Raw genomic sequence first — 15019 nt, 5'->3', positions numbered from 1 at the left:
GAGTCTGGAAGAATTTTGAAAATCCAGCACTGACTGGAATTGAGCAGAGTGAGAGCACATCCCAGATTCACTTCCTAGCCCACCCACCCACCGCCAGACCCGGAGTTCAGGCCCACTAAGGCACTGAGAAGCAGCATGGCCTAGTGGCAACAGCCCGGGCTTGGGAGTCAGGGGACGTGGTTTCTAATCGCGGCTCTCCCACCTGTCTGTGTGGCCTTGAGTAAGTCACTTAACTTCTCTGTGCCTCAGTTACCTCATCTGTAAAATGGGGATTAAGACTGTGAGCCCCATGTGGGACAACGTGATTACCTTTTATCTACTCCAGTGCTTAGGACAGTTCATGGCACATAGTAAGCGTTTAAACAAATACCATAATAATAATAATAACAATAATTATTATTGTTATCTGCACAGTTCCAAAGAAGCTGGAGAGAGGAAGAGGACCTGATGAGACTGCATTAATTCCATGACAAAGTCTTTTTTACAATCCAAGAGCAAATCTCAAGGAACAGTGAGCATTCCCTCCAGGCTCTGGCCTCTATTTACCCCAGTGCAAAATTCAATCAAGTTACAGCAGTAATTTAATATTTAAATAGTTTCCTATGGGTTCAAAAAGCATAGTAATTACTGCTGTAACTTCAGGTGAGGGAAATACACCCCTCTCTTCTCTCTCCTGCCTCCCTATTGAACTATAACCTAGCTGTGGGGGAAAAAAAAGAAAATTGGAAAATGCCTACTTAATACTGGTGGACACGGATATTTTTCAGCCTTATTACCAGCCACAGCAGACTGTGCCGCAGTTACATCACAAAAATTACCAAGGTGACAAATCTCAATTTCTGTGCCACATCTGGAAAATAAAAAGCAGCTGCCAACATTGAATGCCCTGCTCTATCCCTGCCATGAAGCTCGCTGGGGAGGGAAACAAGCTGGAGTAGCTGGTGATAAGAAGGAGTAATAAAACTTTACAAACATTTCTGTCAGCTCCTGCCTCATTATTACAGAAACCAGTATTACCTTGAGTGACTCGTATTCTAGTTCGGCACCTCTAATCTGGGGTCTTTCTTCCTCCTGGGAAAAAACGAAGATAACAGTAAAGGCCGCCCAGGTTCTTTAGTTACCACATTTTGGCTATTTGTCCTGAAAAAACACCCAGAGCCTTCAGTCGAGTTACGTGTCCCAAGAGGCCACGTGTCACAATGGGCTGAGTTCTCTCTGAGGTATATGTTAAAAGTTACGTTGAAGTCAGAACCTGCTGTGTATTTAGAAGGGTGGCTGGCCTTTGTGAGGGAGCCATACCTTGGCCTTGCTCCGGAGCACCTGCTCCTCTTTCCTATCCAGTTCATCTTGCATGGCTTGTTTTTCCTGCTCCAGTTCTGTCACCCTCTTCTGCAGCTTGAGAAACAAGGACATATCCAGAGGCGCTTTTTTCTCACTTGGCTCCTGGACCAAAGATCATGAGGTGATCGCGAAGAGGAAGCAAAAGAGAGCGAAGAGATTAGAAAACTGAACAGGCAGATTCGTGCATTTTTAAATCAAGCCCAAGAGCTACTGACTCGCATTTCAAAATTTCTCTCAATCAGTTCCAAAACAGAGTCCTGAGTAGAAGAAGCTACTGAGAAAAACAAAGGCTTCTAATGAAAGGTTGAGAAGTCAGAAAGCCGTAGACTTTAGTTGGAAAATCAAGTTTCTGGAACTATCAGAATCTCGTTTTAATTACCTGTACATTGGGGTAGATAAGAGGACAAAAGAAATGAATTCGTGGTCACACTTACTAGAAACTTAACTGAAGATAAAAGTAAAATTTTGCTAACACTAAAGTGAGCACCATCTCTTTCCAGTGGAGCACTGGGGTCATTTACTTAGATTGAATTAGCGGAGTAGAGTATTTGGAAAATGATTACGTCAAAGAAAACTGTATGTTGGAATGTATTGCAAAAGTGGCAACGGATGTGAATAATAATTCTGGTATTTCTTTAGTGCTTACTGTGTGCCAAACACTGTACTAAGCGCTGGGGTGGATACAAGATAATCAGGTTGGACACAGTCCCTGTAGGGAGAACAGGCATTGAACCTGAGGCAGAGAGAAGTTAAGCAATATGCCAAAGGTCACTCAGTATGTAAGTAGCAGAGCCCAGGTCCTTCAACTCCCAGGCCCTTGCTTCTCTCAGGTGAGAGAGAACAGGCTGGAAAACTGAAGCAGAAACACGGACTTAAACCCAACCCAAGAGCTGATAGCCTCTTGAATCAGAGATTTTATTCCCAGGGTAACTAACCATCCTATCAGCCCTCTTCCTCCCCTTGCACGCATCCCTATTTACAAAATAGTCACTTATTTAATCGATGAAGACTTCAAGCACTTTTGGGGCCTTAGCATCCAGTCAGCGTGTTCTGTTAATAGAACAGTTCTGTCTGTTCATCAATGTTCACAACGACTGACAGGCTTGAAGCAGAATCTTCACTAGCAGGCAGCTGCAAAGAGAGCCAACACTGGAATGCAAGCCAAAGACTTGGATAAAAAAAAAGTCTCGTGTGATTTACATCCTGATTCAGATAACCATTTTTGTTCCTATCAATATAGCACTTGAAACATGTCAAAAAGTTAATAATGGCCACCCCCAAAATGAATATCAAAACTTGCGAAGGCCAGTGTGGCTTAATATCAACCCCCTCTGGACCAAAAACATAATTTTTTCCAGTCAGGGAAGAAATCTTATTCAATCAATCAATGGTATTTATTGAGTGCTTACTGTGTGCAAAACACTGAACTAAGCACTTGGGAGACTACAATACAACAAAGTTGGGAGACACATTCCCTGCCTACTATGAACTCACTGTTTAGAGGAGGAGACAGGCATTTTTATAAATAGTTCATAATATATAATTTATAGATATGTACATACTTGCTCTGAGCCTTTGAGAAGTGAGGCTTTTACTTGTATTGCTGGCCACAAAACCTCACAAAACAAATAAGCAATAGCATTCTCCTAAGCCTTCAGTACAGTGCTCTGCATAGAGTAAGCACTCGATAAATACGCTTGATTGATAGATTCAGTCATCTTTTGTGTTCCAAGACGTGATCCACCTATTCAAAAATCCCTATCCATTACGTGTATGTAACTTAAAACAAGGGTGCATAATCTCTTTCACTCTGAGTTTCCATACATAGAGACTGTCCTTTGGCCAGTGGCGGGAGTCTGGTACTATTTCAGTTTTATCTCAGATTAAAAAAAGACCAACCTCAGATTTAAAAAAGCTACACCCCTGCCACAGCTGAGAAGCAGCACAGCTTAGTGCCTAGAACACTGGCTGGGTTCTAATTCCAGCTCCGTCACTTGTCCTGCTGTGTGACCCTGGGCAAGTCACTTCACTTCTCTGTTCCTCAGTTACCTCATTTGAAATAAGGGGATTAAGATTGTGAGCCCCATGTGGGGCACGGACTGGATCCTACCTGATTACCTTGTATCTCCCCGACACTTAGAACAGCACCTGGCACATAGTAAGCACTTAACAAATACTAGAAAAAAAATGTTTCCCACCAACCAACACCTATATCTTATTGTTAGAGCTTCTGCCAGCCTTGCTTTGAGTAGATTTATTACAGCTCACCATAAAGCAGAAACTTAGTAACCTGCTGTTATTCCTTTCCCTCACGTGGTCCACTGCATTAAGACGATTATTTCTATGCTCGTAAAATGGCTTCATTGTTAGTGGTCTGATCCAACCGGTTCTTCCAATGGGAGTTCCCAGGCGATTCTAGTGAAATGGCTCAAGAATACTGAAATACTCTGTGACAAGTATGGGATGTGGAGCCACTGAGGTGATGGGCATTGCCACCTCTTCTAAACACCTTTAGTCTGGTCTGGGGCTTGCTTCCATATTGGCACCATACTGCAATTTTCTCAAAGGACAAACTGGCCTTCTGGATCTAGTTCTCAGGCATTTTCATTCCACACAATGCATTTTCAACTTTCTTTTTAAAGATGGAGGTAGGTGGTGATGCATTTTTTGGTGTTCCATGGGCTGAGGAGTCACCTGCGCTGATACAGACAGCTAAGCTGCACATCCCTCTAGACTGTGAGCTCATTGTGGATTGTCACTCTTTACTGTCATACTGTACTTTCCCAAGTGCTTAGTACAGTGCTCTGCACACAGTAAGTGCTTAATAAATACAATTGAATGAATCTCTCCCGCTGCTCATAGATCTTAGCCATCAGGTTTAGGAATCTGGCCATTCTTCAGGGCTCTGTGGTAGTAGCGCCTTTCAAGTCGGAAGGAGAGCTATATGCCTCTGCACAATGGCAGGTTCTCTATGCTTAGTAAAACCTCAGCTCTGATCAATTTTTTAATGGTATTTGTTAAGCGCTTATTATGTACCAGTCTCTGTTCTAAGCTCTAGAGAATTGTGTCTGATATGATTATCTTGTATCTACCTGTTTTCACCACGTAGTACACATTTACTGAATACCAAAACTGGTTTTGATTATTCTAACTAGACTAACATGTTTGCAGTTCATCTGTGCTTGAGAGGAAACCTACCTGAACATTTTTAGTCAAAGTGCAAACAGTTGGGGACAAATGAGAAAATGACCCCCTCTTCCTAAAATCCATTTATCACCCAAAGGAGCATATGTGATCCTCTGAGAGCTGTTTTGTTCTCACAGTGTCTCAGCTGTGAGCTGAGACAGGCTTCCAAAGTCACTAAATGCTGGCATTTGGTTGTGTGCTAATTTTCCCTAGAAAATGCTAATGTTTACCTCCATTCTCAGTGGTAGGTCATCCGATTCAGTAATCTCAGAGCTAAAGGTGTATTCGGATTCATTGCTGCTGTGGGTGGAGTCAGTCCTTCTGTGACCGGGCTTGGGAACATTCTGAAATACAAAATAAAGTCATGATCTGCTCCGACAGTTTTCATGTCTAGTTACGTCACTCAAGGGAAACTGCCTTCTGTAAGGTCACCAGTGACCTCCTTCTTACCAAACCCAATGATCACTATGCCATCCTAATCCTCCTAGACCACTCAGCTACCTCTGACATTGTGGATCACTTCCTTCTCCTTGAAATGATATCCAACCTTGGCTTTCACTCACACGGTTCTCTTCAGGTTCTTTCCTATCTCTCTGACTGCTCCTTTTCAGTCTCTTTAGCAGGCTCCTCTTCTAACTCTCACCCTCTGAGAGTGGGTGTATGTGAGGGGTTTTTTCAAAGCTCAGTTCTGAGTCCCCTTCTATTCTCCATCTACACCCTCTCCCTTGGAGAAATCATTCACTCCCGGCTTTGCCACTTCTCTGCTGTGTGACTTTGGGCCAAGTCACTTCACTTCTCTGTGCCTCAGTTATCTCACCTGTAAAAGGGGATTGACACTGTGAGCCCTATGTGGGACAGGGACCGCAGCCAACAGGATTTGCTTGTCTCTACCGCATCACTTAGTACAGTGCCTGGCACATAGTAAATACCATAATTATTGTTATTATTATTCACACTCATGCCTCCACTATCATCTTCATGTGGTTGATTCCCAAATTTACTTCTCCAGCCCTGACCTCTCTCCTTCTCTGCAGTCTCACATTTCCTCCTGCCCTCAGGAAATCTCTTCCTGGATGTGATGATGATGGTGTCTGTAAAGCAAATCAAATTGGACACAATCCCTGGCCCATGTGGGGATCACAGTCTCAATCCCCATTTTGCAGATGAGGTAACTGAGGCACAGAGAAGCTACTTGCCCAAGTTCACACAGCAGACAAGTGGAAGAACAGCTTTGCACACAGTAAGCACTTAATAAAGGCCATTATTATTAAGAACCAGGATTAGAACCCATGACCTTCTGACTCCAAGGCCTGTGCTCTAACCATTATGCATGCTGCTTCTCCATGTGCTGACGAAACTTCAAATGAAGCATGTCCAAAACAGAACTCATCTTCCCACCAGAACCCCATCCTTCCCCTGTCCTTGCTATCACTGCAAACAATACCATAATCCTCTCTCTCAGAAGCCTATAACTTTGATATTATTCTCAATTCCTCTCTCTCATTCAACCCAAGTATTCAATCTGTCACCAAATCCTGTAAAATCACTAAAATCCATCCTTTCCATCCAAACTGTGATGCATCAGTCTCCTCATTGACCTCTCCGTCTCTCCCCACTCCAAGCCATAGTTTGTATATTTGTACAGATTTATTACTCTATTTATTTTACTTGTATATATTTACTATTCTATTTATTTTGTTAATGGTGTGCAGATAGCCTTAATTCTATTTGTTCTGATGATTTTGACACCGGTCTACATGTTTTGTTGCCTTTCTCCCTCTTCTAGACTGTAAGCCCGTTGTTGGGTAGGGACCGTCTCTATATGTTGCCGACTTGTACTTCCCAAGAGCTTAGTACAGTGCTCTGCACACAGTAGGCGCTCAATAAATACGATTGAATGAATGAATGAATTCTGCTGCCCAGAACATTTTTCTAAGAAAAGTTCAGTCCAGGCTTCTCCACTCCTCAAGAACCATCAGTGGTTGCCTGTACACCTCCACATCAAACAGAAATTCTGTACAACTGGCTTTAAAGCACTCAACCAGCTCACCCTTCCTTCCCTTACCTCACTATCTACTACGATAGACCAGCCTGCACACTTTGCTCCTCTAGTTCCAGCTTGCTCATTGTGTCTCGATCTCCCCTATCTCACTGCCGACCCCTTTCCCACATCCTCCCTCTGGTCTGTAACACCCTCCCCGTCCCTACAGTCAAACCACTACACTCTCCTCCTTCAAAATCAAATTTAAGGTGACATCTCCTCCAAGAGGTCTTACCTGATTTAGTCCTCTTTTCCCCTAATCCCTTGAATCTGTACCCTTTGAGCACTTGGTACTCACTTCACCTTCAACCCCACAGCATTTATGTACATATAATAAAAATAATAATGACATTTGTTAAGTGCTTCTATGTGCAAAGCACTGTTCTAAGCGATGGGGAGGTTACAAGGTGATCAGGTTGTCCCACGGGGGGCTCACAGTCTTAATCCTCATTTTACAGATGAGGTAACTGAGGCACAGAGAAGTGACTTGCCTAAAGTCACACAGCTGACAAGCAGCAGAGCCAGGATTTTGGCTCCTTCCCTTCCTCTGACTCCCAAGCACGGGCTCTTCCCACTGAGCCATGCTGCTTCCAAAATTTATTTTAATGTCTGTATCCCTCTTTAGACTGTACGCTTTTAGTGGGCAGGTAACTTGTATACCAACCCTGTTATACTCTCCAAGCTCTTAGTACAGTGTTCTGTGCACAGTAAACACTCAATAAACACCACTGATTGATTGATTGATTATAACTCCAGCAATGGACCCAGCTGAACTGATCTGGGGAACTGTCATTTCTTGGGGTTGGCGACAAAGGATGAAAAATTAGAGCTTTGAATTTGTGAGACTATGCTGAAGTACAGCAGACTGTGGTTGGGCAGACCCAGGGAACTAGTCTCATCTATAATTCAAGTAGAACTGAAATGCCTAGTGTTTCTGAGAGTGAAAGGCGGCAGCACTTACTGGATCTTTAAATCCTCTGAACTCTATGCAACCCTATCAGAAATGGGAGAAATTTCTTTGGACTCGATCAAGCACTTTTTACCTGAAAATTCCATTTACTCTGGGTTATAGGCAGGGCTTAAAAAGGAAAAAAGAAAAACGAAAAGATATAGAAGGGCTAGCCACCAACCACATTTCTTCCCTTGCCAAGAATTTGCAAAGAACAGCCCCCTTCTGGTTACCATACCTGAATGGAAGGAGTTCGTAATGGGTATTATAAGGGTCAGAAGGGTAAGGGTGGAAGAGGGGGGGACCAACAGGGAGTAGACAGACTCAACATGGGAGGGAAAGCAGCTTCAAGAGGTTTATGGTGTTCCAGAAGTGGGGGCTCTGATGTGACATTCTGGTTTTGTTTTGAGGGAAACTCAAATCCAAGAAGGAGGACTGCTTACCTTCCTTGCTAGGGACTCCAAGGTCTTTTATGGCATGAAAGCCAAAATAAGTTTTTAGCTTAAAAAATTGAATTTTGAGCTCCTCTGGGTTATGCTGAATCTCCTTTACAAGGCCTTTTCCCTACGTTTAATCTGAATTGAAAATTTAACATACTGAGTGATATAACAGAGTAGTCACAGAATGGAAGAGTCAGTGAATAAACAGTGAAATAAAAGCAACACCCAAACTTCTTTTGCTCATGGGAGCTGAGGAGGAGCCGAGAGAAACTGGAAAATTCCTTCTATCCCAGACAGAGAGATAATCCCACGTGAAGGGGATGAGAGGATGCTTAGAGAAAATTGGAGAAATTGGGTGAGAGGGAGAATGAAAACATAATCCTACGTATCACAGTGCCTTGCAATGCAACTATAGCTTGCTATATAACTTGATATATATAACTATATATATATAACTATATCTCCAGCCCTGACCTCTCTCCTTCCCCGCAATCTCACATTTCCTCCTGCCTTCAAGATACAACTACTTAGATGTCTACAGCCTGTCAGTTCGCCCTTCAGAACACTGTTAAAATCTGCCATTTCCTCTCCGTCCAAACTGCCATATCATTAATCCAAGCTCTTATTATTCTGATATTTGTTAAGCGCTTACTATGTGCCAGGCACTGTGCTAAGCGCTACGACGGATACAAGCAAATTGGGTTGGACAAAGTCCCTGTCCTACTTAAGGCTCACAGTCTTAATCCCCATTTTACAGATGAGGGAACTGAGGCCCAGAGAAGTTAAATGACTAGCCCGAGGTCACACAGCACACAAGTGACGGAGCTGGGATTAGAACCCATGACCTTCCGACTCCCGGGCCCGTGCTCTATTCACTACGCCATGCTGCTTCCCTGCTCGCTCTCCCTTCTGCATCGCCTATGCACTTCGATCTGTGACCTTTGGATGCTTGCTATTCGCCCCACCCACAACCCCACAGCACTTATGCACATATCTTTAAATTATATATTACAAAAAGATTATTTATTCCTATTAATGTCTGTCTCCCCCTCTAGACTGTAAACTCAGGAACGTGTCTGGTAATTCTGTTGTACCGTACTCTCCCAGGTGCTTAGTACAGTATTGGAGAAGCAGTGTGGCTCAGTGGAAAGAGCTCGGGCTTTGGAGTCAGAGGTCATGGGTTCAAATCCCGGCTCCGCCAACTGTCAGCTGTGTGACTTTGGGCAAGTCACTTCACTTCTCTGGGCCTCAGTTACCTCAGCTGTCAAATGGGGATTAAGACTGTGAACCCCTTGTGGGACAACCTAATCACCTTGTAACTTCCCCAGCGCTTAGAACAGTGCTTTGCACATAGTAAGCGCTTAATAAATGCTATCATTATTATTATTATTATTCTGCACATAGAAAGTGCTCAATAAATACTGACTGCTCTGAGTATAATAAATGCTCAATAAATACGACTGATTTTGCCTCATCCTCATTCTCTTTAACACACCGTTCGCCCTTCTTTCTTCTTCATTTTCAGAAAGCCTAGTTATGATATCGACTACACCTTCATGAGTTAACCGGGTGTGGGAAGTAACTTCGGGGGAGTTGACTCACTCTGCTTTCCCTTTGAGAGAAGAGTCATTCCAGCCTCACCCTCTGGGACAACAACCGCTTCCTAGACACTGCCCGTGTTTACCTTCTGGCATTTCTCGCCAGACGACGCTGGCTTTGTGCAATCTGGTTAAGGGATTCTCTGGGAATTGATCCCTTGACCAATAACCCGGCCCAGGCTCCTTGTTCTTCAAGGCTTCTAATTTTGGCCAGTGAGCCCATCACCTCTAATTCTACCGGGGCCTCGGATCGGCCGACTTGCGTTGCTGCCGCTGGTCCCAGAGGACTGGAGAGAGGGTGTGTGGATGGCTCAGGAAAAACCATTATCCTGACTGGGAAAATGACATAAGCAGGCACATTTTCCGATTGCGCTACCCTACAAAGAAATCTGCTCAGCCAAGAAAACTGGTCATTCACTGGTTGATGAGGCAACACCTTGGGAGTCTAATCATTCCGATTTAGGGAAGCGCTTTTCGTCCAGGCCGTGGGAAGGGCTAGAAAAGGTCATGCAAATAGTGCCTGCCTCACCAAACTCACAACTGGCTCAGTGACAGACCACACCTGATGAACTTTAATTTTTCTGGGCAATACAAATAATGAGGAAGACAGTGCCAGCCTCACAATGGTCTTTTCAGCTCTACTCACCCACATGGACAGGAGCTCACTGTCTTTAGCATCATCTTTGAAAATGATGATGAAATGAAATCTCTTCAACCATCCCCTGCCCCACTTTCCTCCCTCTCCCTCCCTTCTCTACTCCCTTGCTTCCACAAATCTGAGAGGCAGCAAGGCTTAGTGGAAATGGCACAGGCTTGAGAGTCAGAGGTTGTGGGTTCTAATCCCCTCTGCCACTTATCAGCTGCGTGACTTTGGGCAAATCACTTAACTTCTTGGTACCTCAGTTACCTCATCTGTAAAATGGGGATTAAGACTGTGAGCCCCACGTGGGACAAGCTGATGACCTTGTATCTACCCCAGCGCTTAGAACAGTGCTAGGCCCATAGTAAGGGCTTAACAAATCCCAGCATTATCTTCTAGACTGTGAGCCCGTTGTTGGGTAGGGATTGTCTCTGTTGCCGAATTGTACTTTCCAAGCGCTTAGTACAGTGCTCTGCACACAGTAAGCACTCAATAAATACGACTGAACGAATGAATGCCCAGCTGGGCAGTAAAGGAACTAGGACACAATGCTGTTCTCTGCTGGTAGTCAGGTGACACAAAGTGCGGGATCTGAATTGCGATTTTTTACAGAATTTATCGCTTACTATGTGCCAACTACTGTACTAAGCGCTGGAGTAGATGCAAGCTAAGCAGGTTGTACACAGTCCATGTACGACATGGGGCTCACAGTATTAATCCCAATTTTACAGATGAGGTACCTGAGACACAGAGAAGTGAAGTGACTCGCCCGAGGTCACACAGCAGGGACGTGGCGGAGCCGGGATCTCTTACATTCACCCTCTTTGTTTTCTCTTCATCTACTTCCCTCTACTCACTCTCTCTCCTCTCAGAATCAGAAAACAGTAGAAAAATAAAATTGATATGGAATTCAAAAAGTCCAGTCTCCTGCTTTGAGGCACAGGGAAGTCTCCCCCTTCTAGACTGTGAGCCCACTGTTGGGTAGGTACCGTCTCTATATGTTGCCAACTTGTACTTCCCAAGTGCTTATTACAGTGCTCTGCACACAGTAAGCGCTCACTAAATACGACTGAATGAATGAATGAATCTAGGAGAGATGACTATTCTTTTTAATAATAACAATAATAACAATAATTGTGTTATTTGTTAAGCACTACATGCCGAGGGCTGTACTAAGTGCTAAGGTAGGTGAAAGATAATCAGGTAGGATACAGTCCCTGTCCGACATGGTCTAATGGGGGGAAGGAGAACAGGTATTTGTTTCCCATTTTACAGATGAGGAAACTGAGGCCCAGAGAAGTAAAGAGACTGGCTCAAAGTCACACAGCAGACAAGTGGAGGAGCCGGGATTAGCTCCCCAGTCCCCCTAACTCTCAGGCCCGGGTTTTTTCACCAGACGTGCATTATCATTATTTCTCCTTCTCTACAGTCTTGTATTTCTTACTGCCTTCAAAATGTCCCGCCCAGACGGCAAACTTCCTACCCAAATCCTGCCCCCCCTGTCTTTCTCATCCCTGTACACATCACCACTATCCTCCCTGTCTCACAAGCCTGAACCTTGACATTATCCTCAACTCATCTCTCTCACAACCCACATAATAATAATAATGATGGCATTTGTTAAGCGCTTACTATGTGCGAAGCACTGTTCTAAGCGCTGAGGGGGATACAAGGTGATCAGGTTGTCCCACGTGGGGCTCACCGTCTTAATCCCCATTTTACAGATGAGGTCACTGAGGCTCAGAGAAGTTAAGTGACTTGCTCAAGGTCACACAGCAGACATGTGGCAGAGCCGGGATTTGAACCCATGGCCTCTGACTCATCATCATCATCATCATCAATCGTATTTATTGAGCAGTTACTGTGTGCAGAGTACTGTACTAAGCACCTGGGAAGTACAAATTGGCAACATATAGAGACAGTCCCTACCCAACAGTGGGCTCACAGTCTAAAAGGGGGAGACAAAACCAAACATACTACAAAATAAAATAGAATAGACTCCCAAGCCCGGGCTCTTTCCACTGAGCCACGCTGCTTCTCTGAGCCACATGGTCTTGTCACCAAATCCTGTCGGTTCTACCTTCACAACATCATTCAAGTCTGCCCTATCCTCTGCATCCAAATTGCTACTTCTCCAATGGAAGCACTTATCGTATCTTATCTTGACTTCTGCCATCAGTCTCCTCGCTGACCTCATCTCCTGTCTCCCCCCACTCCAGTCCATACTTCACTCTGTTGCCCGGATCATTTTCCTAAAAGAACATATTTCAACACGTCATCCTACTCCTCAAGAACGTCCGGTGGCTGCCCATCCACCTCTGCATAAGTCAGAAAATCTTTACCGCCCGCATTAAAGCATTCAGTCAGGTTGATCCCTCCTACCTCGCCTCACTGATTCCTTACTACCCCTCAGCCCGGCAGGACACTTCGCTGCTCTAGTGTCATCTTACTTGCTGTGCCTCGACTTCACCTGTCTCACCGCCAACCCCTTTCCCACATCCTCCCTTTGGTCTGAAACTCCCTCCCCCTCCACATATGACATATGTGACATATCTGTATATTTTGATGTGACATTCAACCCACCCTCAGCCCCACAGCTCTTATTACATAGCTGTAATTTACTTATTTATATTAATCTGTCTCCCCGTCTAGGCATAAGCTCATTGTGGGCAGGGAACGTGTCAATCAGCTCTGTTGGATTCTACTTTCTCATGGACTTATTACAGTATTCTGCACACACTAATCGCTCTAAAAACACCATCGACTGACTGATTAATCATATTCACCCTCACTCTGCTCCAAGATTTCTCCATCTCTAATCAGAGCTGAGAGCCACACAACCATTTGATTAAGCATTGTCAGCTGACTCACTGTAAAGCCTCTTAAGCAACTTACCACCATGAGGGTCATCTCTTCTTTGAGGTCATCGTAACGTTCCTCAAGGCGGCTGAACTCATTCAGAAGGTTCTGATACCTCAACCGCTCATCATTGAGATCAAGTTCCAGCTGTTTCGTTTCCTCTGCTAACCTCTTCTCCATGGCCTCTGACAAACGCAACAGGAAAACATAGCATCAAAAGATGTATTGCCAGGGTATTCCAAAGAAGGCTTCTTTGAATGTGGGGGTGTTGTCTTTCACACGCGTTTTCTAATTCTGTAGTTTTAAAACAAAAGAATCCTCTCTCTGCTCTCTGGCATGCTACTGCATCAAAAGACCCAGAAAAAAAAATCATCACGATCAGTGCCTCCTCCATTTTTTCCATTCTCTACTTTCATCTAAATGGTGGCGTAGAATGAAGACGACCCATTCACATGCCATAAAAAGCTCAAAAATTCCTGAAAATCCCTCCATCCAACCCCTTCCTCTGTAGACCTCCCTGGTATTTCTCATTCACTCTCACAGTGTGTGCTTTCAGTTTTTCAGCAGCAGTTCGATTTTGTCTAGAGGAAAAATACTGCTCCTCAATTCACTGCTGGATATTCACCTTATTGCCAGGAGCAGCTGAATCGTACCACAGCCAGGCCTCAGGATGATTACAATATATACAGAACCATGGTAAAGGCAGTGGCTGCCAAACTGGATGCGGAATGGGTAACTGGGCTAATCGGCAAGTTGGCTACAATGGAGACAGCTTTTTAAAGGGCCTTGATAGCATTTGATGAAATTTACCTCTTTAACAGGAGCTATCAGGCTTTCTGAGCTACATCTTTTTTAGCTCCACTTTTCTCAACCCACTGGACGACCAAGTTAGATTACTGGTAGCCCCTGCTTTGTGCATACAGCAGGTGCTTCATAAATACTACTACTCCTCTTCCTAATAAAACAAGAAGCCCTGCCTCTTGAACTGCAGCCAGAAAAGCACTGCTGCTTTTACCTCGACCCTCCGTGGTGATGTTCCTGTAAGAAAAGGGAATAACTCTAGACTGGTGAAGAAGAAATGAGCATGTCTGGCTAAAGGACATCTGTATATCTCCTCAACCCCACAAGTGGCATTAAAAACCAGTTAAAATAGGTCACTTCAACTTCCACCTATTCCTACATACAATACTAACTGTTCTAGTTTTCAGAATTAATTATTTTGGTACAATTCCTTTCTTTAAAAGGTGATTCTGAAAATGCAGGTGAACATAAATTTGTGATTTTTTTACTTCCATTTTTAACCAAAATATCCGTAACTCAAGAAGACATTACGTTAAAAATTTAAAACATGAAAAAAGATCTAGTTACTACGACTGCCCAGTATAGGGGGAGGAAGGGTAATAAAAAATAGATTTAGGGGTCACCAGTCAAGAAACATGGAAACTATTGTTCTAAATAAAGAAAAGACTGACATACTCTGCATTAAGAACAGCAGGAAATTATTTGGTAAACCCCTCTGAATGACAAAAAGGCCCTTCTGAGACATAAAATAAAGGCTAGAAAGTCCTTATAAAATAAAGGCTAGAAAGTCCTTTAAAAATGGAAACAACTAGCTTTGGAAGCCCCTATGTAGCATTTTGACTAGCAGCAGAGCCCCTTCATCAGTTCAACATTAATACATGAATACATTGATATTAATACACTAATACATTCATCCTAATGAAGACCAGATAGATCTGTTTTATAACATATTTGGCAGGAGTGAGAGGATGTTGCTGGGAAAGGACATTTATTCAGTAAGGATGAACCAGAGACTCTGAAATGAGCCAACCTGTCATCTCCTTAGCCTGCTTCAGAATAAGGTGATTGAGTTCTTCTTTTTCCTTTTTCAGCAGTATATTCTGTTCGTTCAGATCTGAGACCAGCTGCAAAACGGAGACGACGGGTGTTAATGGATTGAGACGC

The 15019-nt window shown here is 43.8% G+C and overlaps 1 protein-coding gene across 4 annotated transcripts in view; it reads right to left on the bottom strand.

Moving 5' to 3' along the window:
- The window catches only part of MYO5A (myosin VA), a 223741-nt gene that overhangs the window by 40294 nt on the left and 168428 nt on the right, over positions 1-15019 (bottom strand). For all 4 annotated transcript variants that reach the window (XM_038750542.1, XM_038750543.1, XM_038750544.1 and 1 more), the window contains 5 exons: positions 14886-14979; positions 13091-13239; positions 4758-4871; positions 1300-1443; positions 1018-1071 (listed from right to left, as the gene is read on the bottom strand). In XM_038750542.1, coding sequence (XP_038606470.1) covers positions 1018-1071; positions 1300-1443; positions 4758-4871; positions 13091-13239; positions 14886-14979 — 555 coding nt within the window. The remainder of the gene's footprint in view (positions 1-1017; positions 1072-1299; positions 1444-4757; positions 4872-13090; positions 13240-14885; positions 14980-15019) is intronic.

This window comes from Tachyglossus aculeatus, chromosome 8 (genome assembly GCF_015852505.1).
Source record: "Tachyglossus aculeatus isolate mTacAcu1 chromosome 8, mTacAcu1.pri, whole genome shotgun sequence".
NCBI lineage: Eukaryota > Metazoa > Chordata > Mammalia > Monotremata > Tachyglossidae > Tachyglossus > Tachyglossus aculeatus.
The sequence above is the reverse complement of the archived record's forward strand: the minus strand, read 5'-3'. Positions and strand labels throughout refer to the sequence as shown.